Source organism: Mus caroli, unplaced genomic scaffold (genome assembly GCF_978045245.1).
Source record: "Mus caroli unplaced genomic scaffold, Mus_caroli_1 scaffold_13, whole genome shotgun sequence".
Classification (NCBI taxonomy): domain Eukaryota; kingdom Metazoa; phylum Chordata; class Mammalia; order Rodentia; family Muridae; genus Mus; species Mus caroli.
Genome location: NW_028227268.1, coordinates 6,679,064 through 6,693,480, shown reverse-complemented (window position 1 = coordinate 6,693,480; position 14,417 = coordinate 6,679,064). Strand labels below are relative to the sequence as shown.

General features: G+C 52.7%; 1 protein-coding gene across 1 annotated transcript; it reads left to right on the top strand.

Annotated features, from left to right (window-relative positions):
• The first annotated feature begins 476 nt into the window (after nt 1–476).
• Nucleotides 477–14,388, top strand: Cdr2l (cerebellar degeneration related protein 2 like). The gene is made up of 5 exons (XM_021177965.3): nt 477–961; nt 8,876–8,988; nt 9,238–9,386; nt 10,909–11,073; nt 11,595–14,388. Exons 1-5 carry the CDS (start codon nt 883–885, stop codon nt 12,484–12,486), a joined length of 1,398 nt encoding a protein of 465 aa, XP_021033624.1. The 5' UTR covers nt 477–882; the 3' UTR covers nt 12,487–14,388.
• Nucleotides 14,389–14,417: the final 29 nt, after the last annotated feature.

The window sequence follows — 14,417 nt, the reverse complement described above, 5'->3', positions numbered from 1 at the left end:
AGCTGGCGTTACAGGCTGTTAGGAGCTTCCTGACATAGGTGCCGGGGAACCGAACTCAAAGCCTCAGCAAGAACTCTTGACCTCCAGTGTTCCAGCAGCCAAACCCCCATTCAAGGTTCTTAAAGATGTTTGTAATTTGATACCATTTTTTAAAAAGTTCCTGGAATATATCAGTGGGTCAGCACGTTCTCCGCAGTTGAGGACCACTGTGGACATCAGACAGACCCTTGCTCCCAGGAGAGCCAGAAGGACAGACAACAAGCAAACAAAATAATTCCAGATGGACGTAAATAAAAGTCGGACGTGGAGGAAAAGCAGGACAGAGGGTTGATCCAGCAATTCCTGGACCAGGACAGCAGGAAGGTCCTTGCCTTCGGTCCCGCCCCTTATTTGCATACGTCTTTTGATTGGTCTCCGGCGGCAGGTCCCACCCCGCAAAGCTGGCGGCCTGGGAAGCTGAAAGCGGGCCGGGCGGAGATGCAGCGGCGGCTCCGGGTGTCGCGGCGCGGGCTCGGCGGTGTGCGGGCCGGAGGCGGGCAAGGGGTACCCGCCGCTGCATCCGCACTCTGCTGACGCCCTAGCCCTGCAGGCGGTCCCGGGTGGTCCCAGCTGTCGTCCCACTTTGCAGTCCCCACCCCTCCGCCCTTTGTGCCGCCGCCACCCGGCGTCCCCAGTTCGGCGGGACCCGGGGAGCGCGGGAGCCAGAGGCCCCGCTGGGCGCACGGGGCCGGTAGCGGATGGCGATCACGGGCGGCGGGCGCAGGGGCGCTGCAGCCCGAGCTCCCGACGTTGGAAGCCCGGGCCGCCTCCGCCGCATTGTCCCGGGCTGCGAGCCCAGGCCCTGAGCTGCCGCAGCGCCCGCCCACCGCCACCCGCGGGGCCATGCGGAGAGCCGCGGGGATGGAGGACTACTCCGCAGAGGAGGAGGAGTCCTGGTACGATCATCAGGACCTGGAGCAGGGTGAGCGCGTTGGGGAGGGAAACAGCGTGTGCCCCAAGACCCCTGACCACTACTCCATTGTTGGGCGGTATCCCCTAGAAAAGGGCTAGGCTGGACCTGGTGAGCCCAGCGGAGCATGGTGCGTCTTGAGAATGGGGACGTGGACCGAGAAGGGCGCTGCCCTGGAATATTCTGACGCTGGAGAGAGACTTGCAAAAGTGTCCAGTTGACAGGGCATCCATCGCCCTTCTCATTTTAGTAGCAGCAACTGCTGGCGTGCCCCGGTAGGGTATTATTAGGGGGCCCGATTACTAGGTAGAATGGAAGTCTTGGGGCCCACAGAGGATTCCTGGTACTTTTGCTAAGAATGCACTGTATGATGAGATAGGTCATCTCTCCAGATCAACAGCACCTGTTCGGGCTAGAATTTCTGAGCTCTAAGACTTCCAGAAAGTTTCCCCAACTCGCTTCCCTCTGCCCAGAAAGGGGGTGGTGCATGCTCACGCCTGCGAAGAAGCTGAAAGTCTCCAATCTGCCGTCCCAAGAGAGGCGTTCCCTGGTCCTTCCCTGCACGGGGCTTCCACCCAAGTGGCTCAGGATGTGAAGGGGTCCTTTAGCAATTTCAGACTTTTTGCCAAATGAGATCCCTGGGGAAAGAGGGAGCCACTTCCGTGACACTCATCTAGAAAATGACTAAAAGGGAGTTAGAAGCTGGTGATGAGGTGGCTAAAATGACATCATTGAGAGGTGGAGCCGACCTAACCAGAAGGCCCGGGAGGGTCAGGGTCAAGGCCAAGGCCTGCTGAAGTAGTCAGACCCCAACCTCCTCTCTGCTGCTTCTTACTGAAACCCTGAGGGTGAGGGTCACCTGCATGCTCTGAGGTATTAAAACACAAGCCTGGCACAGTGTGTGTGTGCCACGAAGGCCGGTCTCCATCCTTAGGGCCCAGAGCCCTGGTTTTGCCAAGATGGGAAACATGCACTTGGATCCTGGAGCCTTTGTCTCCTGACCCACTTCCCCATGCAGCCGAGCTTCACCTGCAGATGAGGGGCTGTCCCTGTGCTTGTCAGTGAATCAGAACCTTGGGAGAGCTCCACAGGGTAGAGAGTGTTGGGTTAGACGTTGCTATGCCTGAGCTTCTGTGACACCTCTTCTCTGTCCTGGCCACAACCTCTAAAACTTTTCTACTCTCTAAACACCTACTGGGCCCATGTGAGCTCCAGACATCAGCCTGGGACCTGGGCACAGTCACAGCCTGACCCTCTGGGCACACAAGGGCTGATGGGGTAGGCCCACTTGTATGCTGCTCTAAGCATAGTGATTATGGGATGGTTTCCTGGGAGAGGCTAGCGCAGAAGGAAAGATGAAAAGCTGATTTCTGGCGAAGATAGCCTCTAGGGGAGGCAGATGCTAATACCATGGCGGTCGTCTCATTTAGTTCCCGCACCCCTAATGAAGGCTTGGCACCATGCCCAGCCCAGATGTGGGAGGAAGAAGCCTTGCAGTAGGGGTGGGAGATGTGTGGCTTCTGCCAAGGGACAGGAACTGCCATTCCAACAGGATTGATAAGCCCCGAACACTCCCTGCTTCTTGGGTCCTGCTGATCAGGCCTGCAGCTCTAGACATAGACAGAGCTCAGAATCCAGGATGATACCCAGTAATGAAACACGCTATAAAGACAGAGGCCCTTCCTTCTAGATGCTGTGCCAGCATCTAGGGATGGAATCTCTATCCTCCCGATCATGAATTCCAGCGGAGGAGACGGAAGTGGGGAGTTAAAGTAACCAGTGTGTGACAGTATAGTCCCCTCAGCAAAGAGCTCTGAAGGAGGGCACGCTGGGAGAAGGGATGTTTGTAACCGAGGCCTGGGGCCAAATGAAGGACAGGAAGTAGGGGACAAAGGAAGCCTAGCCACGCAGCTCTGCATGCCAGGCCAGAACTGGGCAATGGGGTGGAGCGTCTGCCAAAAGACAGTCGTGTCAGAGGGCCTGTTTGTGTTCCACTTTGTACACAGTCCCCAAATTCTGTCCTTCCCATCCGCCCAGACCCACAGAGTGATTTCTTCCCCCACACATTGGAGTATCCTTCCTGCCCGCTTGCCCTTACCCTGGCCCAAGCCCCAAACTTCTCTCCCCAAAGAAATTGTCCCCAGAGATTGTGTTTGGCTTTAGTGTGGCTCTGTCCCAGAGTCAGGAGGTAGTGGTCTTAGATTTGCTAGATTCCCTCCACCCACTAACTTGAGCACCTATAAAAATAGTAAGAAGTCATGAATTAATTATAAATGCTGGCTCTTTTTTTGCCCTCCCCCTCCCCCACCTGTGACCACCTCTGTCCAGGCTGAGGGATGGCTGCTGAGTCACAGATTTTGAGAGCTGACCTCCCTTCCTGCCTAGCCTGACCTTGAGTCCTCCCCACCCTTGGGGATGCTGACTGGTAAAGAAAGGGATGCCCTTCCTCCACCCGGCTCCTCCACCCTGCTCATCCACCAAAGGCCTTTCTGAGTTCTGACTCTTGTGCTCTGTGGGGCAGGGCTCCCAGATCCACCAGCACAGTCTTCCACCTCAATCCATCCTGGCCTGATCCTTGTCCCTCTCCTGCCTCTCTGTCAGGAGTCTGTCCTGCTTTACCATGACACCCAGCCAAATGGGTGATTTGGGGATGGGGGGGGGCTTCTTTGTTTTCTCTGGGGCATTGCCTTATAATAACCACTAAAGTCCCATGAAGGAAGCCCCCAGAGAGCCCCTAGGGCCAGGGGGCGTGGCAGCGCAGACTCAGTACCTTCCCTGGCTTAGTTCAGAGCTGCCGGTTAATCGGACAGGCTTGTAGTTGTTGCTCTGTGCCTGAGTCCTGCTCAGCGAGCTTCCGCATTTCCCAGCATCCAAGCCACCAGCTCGAGTCCCGAGCTGCCACTATCCTTCCGCAAGCTCCCTCCCCTAGAACTTAGTTTTTTCTCAGTCCTTTGCTCTACAGCGTCTAGACTCCACCCATCCTCCCTCCAGGCTGCTCTGACCAGCTTAGCTTGCAATTCGATCCAGTTTCCCTGAGATTCTCCCGCCTCCACCCCAAGCAGAGTCCGTTCTGTCTTCTTTCCTCAGTCGTTCTTGGATCACTAGGTGGCCAAGTCACATTCGCTGTTTTTGCTAGGCAGTCTTCGATGTCTTTATGTTCGTAGTGTGGCGTATCCCCCACCCCCCTGGGATCCCCGCCTATGGGCAGTAAGAACTCACACATCTTAGCTCGCCTGGAAGGAGGAGCCCAGTGCTGAAATTGTCCTTGGCTTTCCCTCATTCTTCTGGTTTTGAATTCTGGCTGGGCTGCAGGGTCTTGTCACAGGCCACCTAGGTATAATGGTGTATGGTTACCTCCTAGACCACCTAACAGTTCTGAATGTTGTGTTTTAGAAAAAGATAGGGAAGCCACGGGTATGTTTGGTGAAGGCGGGCCCATGCTGAGGCATCCCTCCCCCCTGAGAGACCAGCCACACGACAGTATAGTATAAAATAGAGTTTATTCAGGGCATAGGGAGGGAAGTTGAGGGGGTGGTAGAGGCAGAGAGAGAGAGTAGAGGAGTACAGGCCGGCCATGAGAACCTGGAGGGGGTGGGAATGGGGAGAGAGGGGGAAGAGGGTAAGGGAGCAGGAGCAAGAGGAGGAGAGCAAGAGAATAAGAGAGAGGAGGGGGCCGAGCAGCCCCTTTTATAGTGAGTCAGGCGCACCTGGCCGTTGCCAGGTAACTGGGGCGGAGCCTAGACGAAATGCCAACACCAAGACCTTCATGAACTGTTTAGGAAAGGGATGAAGTGAACATCACTATCCTGTTACAGACTGAGAACACCGCGAGGTTCCCTCAAAGCCAGCCTTCCCTCCTGCCCCTCCCCACTGTTATTCCTGAGCACATGATATGTCATAAGGCTGTCATTCAATAATCAGAACATTGGGCTTCAAGCTTTGTACAACTTTGTAGATGCCTCCAGACTTTGGACCAATGTATATAAGCTCATACGGCAAATGTCCTCAACTGCCTTACTAGGTTTATACGAGGTGGCTGGACCTTCGTCTTCATCGTCTTCATCAGGCAGGCTACTTGCCCCCAGGCTATGGAGTTTGTAACTGATTTAGATTTGTTTCCTACAGGAAAACTGTTTTTGTTCTAGGCATTGTCATTACAGTCTAGCTAGAGGGACTTGCTTCCCAGTGACATCAGGGCACAAAGCCCTCATCTCTGATTAATTCAGCTCTATCGGCCCCCAGTCTCGCTACTTTGAAACCTCACTCTACTCTGAGCTTCTCTATATCCTGTACTTGGGAGGCAGAGGCAACGGGATTGTAGTGTTTAAAGGCATCCTTGCTTACATATCAAGGAAACCCTGGACCCCGTGAGACCCTACCTCAAACCGACAACAAAAGTCACTGGGGGCATAGCTCAGTTGGTAGGGTGCCTGCCTAGCATGCAGGAAGTGCCGGGTTTGATTCCCCAAAAGCAAACGCTGTGGCACATCCCCACCTTGCCAGCACTTAGGAGGTACTGGCAGAAGGATGAGAGAGTTCAAGGTTAGCCTCGGCTACTTGCAAGTTTGAAGCCAACCTGAGCTACAGGATATTCCATCTTTAAAGAAAGAAAAAGAGGGGCTGGAGAGATGTCTCAGTGGTTAAGAGTTCAAATCCCAGCAACCACATGGTGGCTCACAACCATCTGTAATAAGATCTGTCACCCTCTTCTGGTGTCTGAAGACAGCTACAGTGTACTTACATACAATAATAAATCTAAAAAAAAAATTTTTTTTACCCTCATTGTGGAAGCTACTCTATGCTTGTTCCTGATTAAGTTCTAGGTGCAGTAGCTGATCAGGATGCTCTGCCCTCTATGCATCCAGTAACCCTGCTCCATAAGGGTCCAAGAGGAAGACTGGGCTTGTCTGCTGCACAGCAGAGAGGGTAGCCGAAACAACCACGTATCTAAAACTTGCAGGAGGTTGTGGGGAGGAGAGGGGGGCTGGGTGAGGGGGGACCAGAAAGCCCATCTGTCTTTGAGGTAAGGCAGACCTATCATTATGTGTAAAAATAACACCATGTCTTATTGGCCCCAGAAGAGTGGCTCTTACAAATCTTGGTCCAGATTTACACCATCGGCCTAGAATGACGGCTGGTGTAACAAACAGCCTCATAACGTTTAATAATAATAAATCCGAGCTTTCCTGCTCTGTGCAGAATGGACTGCATAGGCCCACTGTTTGCCCCACAAATCCTGTTTCTAGCAAAGTGTTCTCACCAAAGGTGTGATTTGCACTAAGGGTTTAATACAATGAAGTTAATTGTAGTTTGGCTTTTATTTTTCAGTCCTAGACACTGAGCCCAGACCCTCACACATGCTGGACAACCACACTACTGTTCCCATCACTGAACTATGACCCCAGTCTTCTTTTACTGTTTGCTGTTAGTGACTTTATCTTTTATTATTATTATTATTAATTTGTTTGTTTACATATTTTATGTATTTAAGTACCCCATTGCTCTCTTCAGACACACCAGAAGAGGGCATCAGATCCCATTGCAGATAATTGTGAGCTACCATGTGGTTGCTGGGAATTGAACTCAGGACCTCTGGAAGAGCAGTCAGTGCTCTTAACTGCTGAGCCATCTCTCCAGCCCTGTTAGTGACTTTAAACAAAGATTATAAAATGTTGTGTATGAATGTGTTGCCCACATGTATGTATATGTACCATGTGAGTGCCTTGTGCCAACAAAAGCAAGAAGAGAGCGCTGGATCCCCTGGGACTAGGGTTATCAAACAGTTATAAGCTGCTCTGTGTGTGTGTGTGTGTGTGTGTGTGTGTGTGCTGGGAACCAAGCCCAGATCCTCTGTAATGGCTAGAAGTGCTCTTAATCACTGAGCCATCTCTCTAGCACTGTAGTGTTAAGTTTTTTGTTTTTGTTTTTGTTTTTGGTTGTTGGGTTTGTTTTTCCAGACAGGGTTTCTCTGTATAGCCCTGGCTGTCCTGAACTCACGCTGTAGACCAGCTTGGCTTCAAATTCAGAGATCAACTTGCCTCTGCTTCCTGAATGCTGGGATTAAAGGCATGGGCCACCACTGCCCAGTTTTTAAGACAGGGTCTTACCCTATGAATCCTGACTGGGCATGGAACTTGCTGCAATCCTGCCTCAGCCTGCCAACTGTTGGAATTACAATGTGAGCTCCCAGGCTCATATATATTTTATTTTATTTTTTATTTTGAGAAAGTACCTCTGGGTTGCCTGAGCTGTTCTCAAACCTGTGGTCCTCTTGCCTCAGCCTCTTGAGTGGCTGGGGTCTTGGGCCTGTGGCACAGTTTGGTTGTTGTTTATTGTTGGTTTGTTTGTTTTTAAGCAGGGTCTTGTGTAACTCAGGCTGACCTTGAACAAACCCTATGTATCAAAGGCTAACCTTGAACTCCCGATCCCTCTGCCTGTACCTCAGTCCTGGATTACAGGTGTGCACTTCCACACAGGATTCCTGCTGGACCCTGAATGTCAGGATTCCTGCATGCTACACAAGTTCTCTGCCTTAGTTCAGCCCCAGTCCTGGTGTGTCAGGGTTTTTAGTTCTTCTTCTGGTTTTGCTTTTTTAGTTTTTTGGGTTTTTTTCCTTTTTTTTTTGCTGTTTGTTTGTTTGTTGAGAAAAAGAGTCTCATGTAGCCTAGGCTGGCCTCAAATTCCTGATCCTCCTGCCTCGGTTTCCTGAGTTCTGGGGTTATAGACATGCACACCACACTTGGCCCATTTTAATTGAGAAAATACTCAGACACTCTAAACACCCAACAATAAAAATTATTTAGGGGCTGGCGAGATGGCTCAGCGGTTAAGAGCCCTGACTGCTGCACTTCCAGAGGTCCTGAGTTCAACTCCCAGCAACCACATGGTAGCTCACAACCATCTGTAATGAGATCTGATGCCTTCTTTTGGTGTGTCTCAAGAAAGCTACAAGGTACTCACATATAATAAATAAATACATTTTAAAATATAAGATTATTTAGATAAGGGTGTTTAGAGCGTGAATACAATAGCATTGCCTCCATCCACTAGTAGTGTGTATATAGGTCTACCCACAAAAAGCTACCGATATACCTCTAGAGGAAAAAAGCAGATACAGACAGAATACAGCTCTGTTTGCACAAAACGTATTACTTTGTGTGTGTGTGTGTGTGTGTGTGTGTGGTGGTCTTCCACAATGAGGGTGTCCAAGTTCAGCAGCAGTTGTCTTTACCCACTGAGCTATCTCACTGGTCCAGTTTTGGCTTTTTAGGGGTGTGTGTTTGCATGTGTCCCACGAAAGCTAGAAGAGGATGTTTGATCCCCTGAAACCAGAATTACAGATGGTTGCGAACCTTGACTGCTGGAAACCAAACTGATTCTCCACCTCTCCAGATCCTCTGTTTTGTTTTGTTTTTTCTCTTTGAGACAGGGTCTCAATACATAACCCTGGCTGTCTTCAGACTCTCAGAGACCCACCTGCCTCTGCCTCCCATGTTCTGGGATTAGAGGCTTTGCACCACCACACCCGACTCAACTAAGTTTTTAGTGTTGACTTTCCACCTTTCTGCGATATCTGTTTTTGACTTCAGTCAGATCCACCTAGCTGGTTGGTAGCACACGTCTACAATCTCAGCTTTCAGGAAGCTGAAGCAGAAGGGATCATGAGTTCCAGGGTAGCCTGAACTCCGAGATAAGATCCGGTCCAAGGGAGTGAGCCTGGAGCTCTTGGGGGAAAGGCACTTCAGAAGGAAATGACAACAGGTTAAGCCCCTGGCTTCTGCCTCCTACCTGCTAGGGCTTCTGAGAGTGCATCAGGGTGCTGCTGGAGTCACCCAGGCCCCAGCCAGCCATCAATGAATGCTAGGGCTTCTCTATTAACCTCTGACTTCCTCATTCTGTGCTCTTCTTTGCCTCACCCCACCCCAGACTTGCACCTAGCTGCCGAGCTCGGGAAGACGCTGCTGGAGCGGAACAAGGAGCTGGAGGAGTCCCTGCAGCAGATGTACTCCACCAATGAGGAGCAGGTGCAGGAGATCGAGGTGAGGGGCCTCCGGCTCTGCCTTCTCCCATCTCCCAGGAACCTCCAGCTTTGGCCTGTGTGTGCCTCTGTACAGCTTGTAACTTAACCCTCACAGTTCACCACCTGCCCACCCACCGCAGGCTGCACGGTGGTCTTCGGCTCCTACACCTCTCAAAGCCAGTCGGCCAAGGAGTGGTAGAGGGACGGACAGGGGTATCTGTCCCCGTCGCATTGTAAAGCCTTATTCCATCCTTCCCTCCTCCCCTAGTACTTGACCAAGCAGCTGGACACACTGAGGCTCGTGAACGAGCAGCATGCTAAAGTGTATGAGCAGCTGGACCTGACGGCCAGAGACCTGGAGCTGACCAACCAGAGGCTGGTGATGGAGAGTAAGGCTGCCCAGCAGAAGATCCATGGGTAAGGGCCGGAATGGTGAGGGAGAGGCCCAGGGTGTTATATGTGGTTGGTGGGGGGGACTCATACTCCTAGAAGACCAGGCTTAAGAGACTGGGGTGGCAATGAGGTCAGCCTTGTCACATGTGTGTGCTTATCTATCATCCCACAACAGCCACTCTTCTGTCCCCTGTCCTTCCTCCCTTCTTTTTGTTGTTGTTGTTGTTGTTGTTGATTTTGGTTTTTCAAGACAAACTTTCTCTATGTAGATGAGCCTGGCCTCGAACTCACAGAGGTTCGCCTGCCTCTCCCTCCTGAATACTGGGATTAAAGGCATGAGCCACCACCATCCAGCCCTCTCATTTTAAGATTGTTTCTATTTTATATGTGTGGGTGTTTTGCCTGTGTGTATGCCTGTGCCAGGAGAGGGGGTGGGATCCTCTGCAACTACAGTGACAAATGGTTGTGAGCCACCGTGTGGGTGCTGGGAACTAAACCCAACCCCTCTGCAAGAACAAGTGTTCCTAACCACCCAGCCATCTCTCCAGCCCCCGACAGCCGGTAGGTGAAACATGGCCCATACTCCAGTAAACAACTTCCCACCTATGGTTATTCGCCGATGATGCACCCGACCCAGTTTGGGGTACTAAGGATTCAGTAACCCTGATTTGCCCTCTGCGACCTCACAGCTGCAGTGTTCCGTGATGGCAACAGAGCTGTGTGCAAGGACCTGGGGTACAGCTAGGAAAGTGGCCCAGTGGCTAAAGTGCTTGCTGCACAGGCTTGAGAAGCTGAGCTCAGGCACCTTTGTAAAATGCAGGGCACAACGACGCGCATTCGGAACCCCAAACTGGGGAGGTGGCAATGGGCAAGTCCCACCCTAGCTGAATCAGCCATTCCTGGGTTCCGGCGGGAGCCTGTCTCAAAAAATCCAAGGCGATAGCTTGTTGAGGTGTGATGCCCAGAGTCATCCTCTGGCCTCCACACGTACCCACACGCGTGTGGACGTGCATACAGGTTCACAGATACAAAAGGATCAGAGCTGGCTGAGGAGGAATGGTTGGCTCAGCCTGGGCAGTACAGGAGAAGGGCAGGCCCTTGGATACTGCAGAACCTTCTCTGACTTTAACACCAGACAGCAAGCTCAAGGTTGTCTGTTTGTCCTTAACTAGATGGCCTCCATCTCTGAGGCTCCCAAGCTGCAGTGAGGAGGTGTCCCTAGCTCCTGAAGACACTCCACCTTGGGGGGGCGGGGGGGGGGGGCGTTGCGATGAGACAGAGATGGCTAAGGGGTTAAGAGTGCTTGTTAATCTGGGCCCAGAGTTTGGTTCCCAGCACTCACAGTGAACGGCTTACAGCTCACAATCACCTAGTTCCAGGATCTCCAGCTCCACCTACACACACACACACACACACACACACACGCCTAAAACTCAATCTTAACATATTGGTTGTGAGCCTAGCATTTAGTGGCTGAACCATCTCTCCAGCCCTAACAATTTTTACAGAAAAAATGTCTCCCATGCATATCACCATCCTTTTCCAGGCTGACGGAGACCATTGAGCGCCTGCAGTCCCAGGTCGAAGAGCTACAGGCCCAGGTGGAGCAACTTCGAGGCCTGGAGCAACTTCGGATTCGCCGGGAAAAACGGGAACGCAGGAGAACCATCCATACCTTCCCCTGCCTGAAGGAGCTGTGCACAAGTTCCCGGTAGGCAAGGGCCCTGGTGTGTCATCTTAGAGTCCGGAGAGAGCTGGCTGAGGGATGAAGGTGGAGATGCATGGTGGACAGTGGCTGGGAAGGAGGACCGTTTGGTCTAAGCCCTCGGGATGCTTACTAAGGACAGCCATAGGTGTTACTAACACAAGCCATTTGCATCCATTTTCCCTACTAGTCAGATGAGAAAAACCTTCTGACCTCGGAGGAGTTAAGCACTGTAGTTGTACAGGCACGCGCCCAGAATGTGTGCAATGCCGGAATGGATCCCCATCCTAGTTAGGAGAAAGAGATAAAGAGCAAGGTGAGGCTGGAGATGTAGCTCAGTGAGAAACCTGCTTGTCCGACCCTTCAGTGTCTCCCAGTGCGGAAAAATCCTGGGTCAATCAGTATAGGTCATCGTACTCAGACACACAGTGAGGAGGGATAGTTAGAGGGGTGGAAAGTGACTGAGAGAGGTCAGTGTTTGACCACCTACTGCTGCCTGCCTCTCCCCCGCCCCCCGCCCCCAGCAGATGTGAGGATGCCTTCCGCCTACACAGTTCCTCTTTGGAGCTGGGTCCTCGGCCGCTAGAACAGGAAAACGAACGGCTGCAGACCTTGGTGGGGGTGCTCCGTTCCCAGGTGAGCCAGGAGCGACAGCGCAAGGAGCGAGCAGAACGGGAGTACACGGTGGTGCTCCAGGAGTACACGGAGCTGGAGCGACAGCTGTGTGAGATGGAGGGCTGCCGCCTGCGCGTGCAGGAGCTGGAGGCCGAGTTGCTGGAGCTGCAACAGATGAAGCAGGCAAAGACCTACCTGCTGGCCCGGGAGGAGCACCTGGCTGAGGCTCTGCTGGCGCCCCTCACTCAGGCCCCTGAGGCCGATGACCCCCAGCCAGGCAGTGGAGATGACTCTAGTGCCCAGGATGGTGTCTCCTCGCCTGCGGCTTCGCCCAGCCACGCAGTGCGCAAGAGCTGCAGTGACACGGCGCTCAATGCCATAGTGGCCAAAGACCCAGCCAGCCGCCATGCTGGCAACCTCACGTTGCATGCCAACAGTGTGCGCAGGCGCGGTATGTCTATCCTGCGGGAGGTGGATGAGCAGTACCACGCGCTGCTGGAGAAATACGAGGAGCTACTGAGCAAGTGCCGGCAGCACGGTGCCGGGGTGCGGCACGCAGGGGTGCAGACCTCACGGCCCATCTCCCGGGACAGCTCCTGGAGGGACCTACTGGGGGGCGAAGAGAGCCCGGGAGAGGGCAAGGCGGGTGAGAAGAGCCTAAGCCAGCACGTGGAGGCTGTGGATAAGCGGCTGGAGCAGAGCCAGCCGGAGTACAAGGCACTCTTCAAAGAGATCTTTGCCAGGATCCAGAAGACCAAGGCCGACATCAACGCCACCAAAGTCAAGACACACAGCAGCAAGTGACCCCTCTCTAGGCCTGTTGCCTCCCTCTGCCTCCTGACCAGAGGGGTTCCTCATGCCTGGCTGGCAGCCTCCTGGCAAGTGAGAAAGCCCTTTACGCAGCAATATATCATAGCAGGTGGCTGGAGCTGTGCTTGTGCTTGAGGAGGCCTTTCTGATCTGGGGACACTACATATTCCCTGCTGGTGGCTCGGCTCACCTGTTCTGCCTCCCTTGGCCACTTTGCTTCAGCTTAAAGGCACAGCTCAGTTTAAAAGCCAAACACACTCCCCACCCCACCACTGCCACCCCACCACTGTCCCTGGGGGCTTTTCAGCTCCCCCAGCCCTCAGCTTCTGGACCCAGGCCTCACCCTCAGATTGCTGCCAGTCTTCTGCAAGCCTTTCTAGCTTTGCCCTCCAAAGTTGTTTTTGTTTTTTTTTTTTCTGAGAGATTTGCAATGCAAGGCCTCCTGAAGCCTTGTCACAACTGGAAACACTTGAAAGGGGACCTCAGAGCCAGCCGTTGCTGGTGTCTGGGGTCTCCCAGACCACTCACTGCTTCTTGCCAGTCATTCCCTTCGCACCAGCTGTACCACTCCCAGAGGTCTGAGCAGGCCACCTTGCAGAGCAGGAAGGTTAGCCAGGCTCGAGTGTATCCCCTCCAGCCCCGGCAAAGGGCTTCTGCTCACCACAGATCTGTAGCCAGTCTGAATAGAGGAAGAGAGAACCCCACAACAGCCATACACGGGTAGTGTCCCTTTCCTCTCAGAGCCAAGTTCCATTCCTGGAGTTATCCTCTGGGCATGAAGCCTTCCAGGGACTGGGATGGTAGGGAGTTTCACCCCTCCCTCCCTCCCCGAGCCTGCAAACCACCTTTGCTTTCATTCCTTTCTCTGCGCCTGCCCCCATCTCAGGGACCATGATGTCTCATCCAGTCCTCTCTTCCTCAGGCCCCCCAGGGACAGTTCACATCTGCAGCCTTCAGAATGTCCTGTAGGAGTGTCACCAACCCAGGTCCAAGTGTTCATGCCTGTCCTTCACCGGGCACCGTAGGACCCTTACTTTGGGCTTTGTTTGGTTGGGCTTTGATTTTGTTTTTGGTTTTTTGTTTTGTTTTGTTTTGTTTGAGACAGGGTTTCTCTGTGTAGCCCTGGCTGTCCTGGAACTCACTCTGTGGACCAGGCTGGCCTCCAACTCAGATCCTCCTGCCTCTGCCTCCCAAGTGCTGGGATTAAAGGTGTGATCTACCACTGCCGGGCCCTCATGTTGTGTTGTGTTCTTAAGTTGAGGAAGAACTGTCTCCTCTTCCATCTTTCTACAGAATGCCTCTTCTTTACCTCCTGCCTCTATGGGGATGACTTTTGAGGCCCCACCTGGGTCAGGGGTTCAATATTTTAGTCTAAAACTTCAGAAAGTCAAGCATCAGCTAAGACATGCCCAGGGCCCCAGCTTGTCCTTAGCAGTCCTTTAGGACTTCTGGTTCCTTCTGCCACCCTTCTCAAGATTCTAGAAATCAAAGGAGCCATACAATTCGGCAGGAGGCAGTGACTGTGGCCTCAGTGCTGGGAGCCCAGGAGGAACCATCATGCCTTATCTCCTTCTAATGGGTAAAGGGGCTTTCTTATCAAGCATGTCTGACATCCTTGGAGAGGCTACACTGTTCGAGGTGGCACTAGGATGCCAGTTGGCAGCTGGATCCTTCTGTCCACATGACTTGGAACCTTTTGTCCTTTGGGGCTGGGCACCTCCAGACCCTCTATGTGTCGCTGTCATCTGGGGATGGGGAGGAATTCAGGCCTGTTCACTTCCCCAGTCCTGTAGCAGCCGATCAGCGTCACCTTTGAAGTATACATGAGAGAAATATATTTACAAATGCTTTATTCTCTTCTTTAATAAAAAGTGCACCAGTATTCTAAAAGCACAAGTGGCCCTGGATCTATAGTTTTGCCTCCG

What these genes read in the sequence shown, in the direction of transcription:
- Cdr2l (XM_021177965.3), top strand. Translation starts at nt 883, where the DNA reads ATGCGGAGAGCCGCGGGGATGGAGGACTACTCCGCAGAGGAGGAGGAG. An exon ending in AGCAGGTGCAGGAGATCGAG is followed by an intron (nt 8,989 to 9,237) that starts GTGAGGGGCCTC and finishes CTCCTCCCCTAG; the next exon opens with TACTTGACCAAGCAGCTGGA. An exon ending in GAGCTGTGCACAAGTTCCCG is followed by an intron (nt 11,074 to 11,594) that starts GTAGGCAAGGGC and finishes CGCCCCCAGCAG; the next exon opens with ATGTGAGGATGCCTTCCGCC.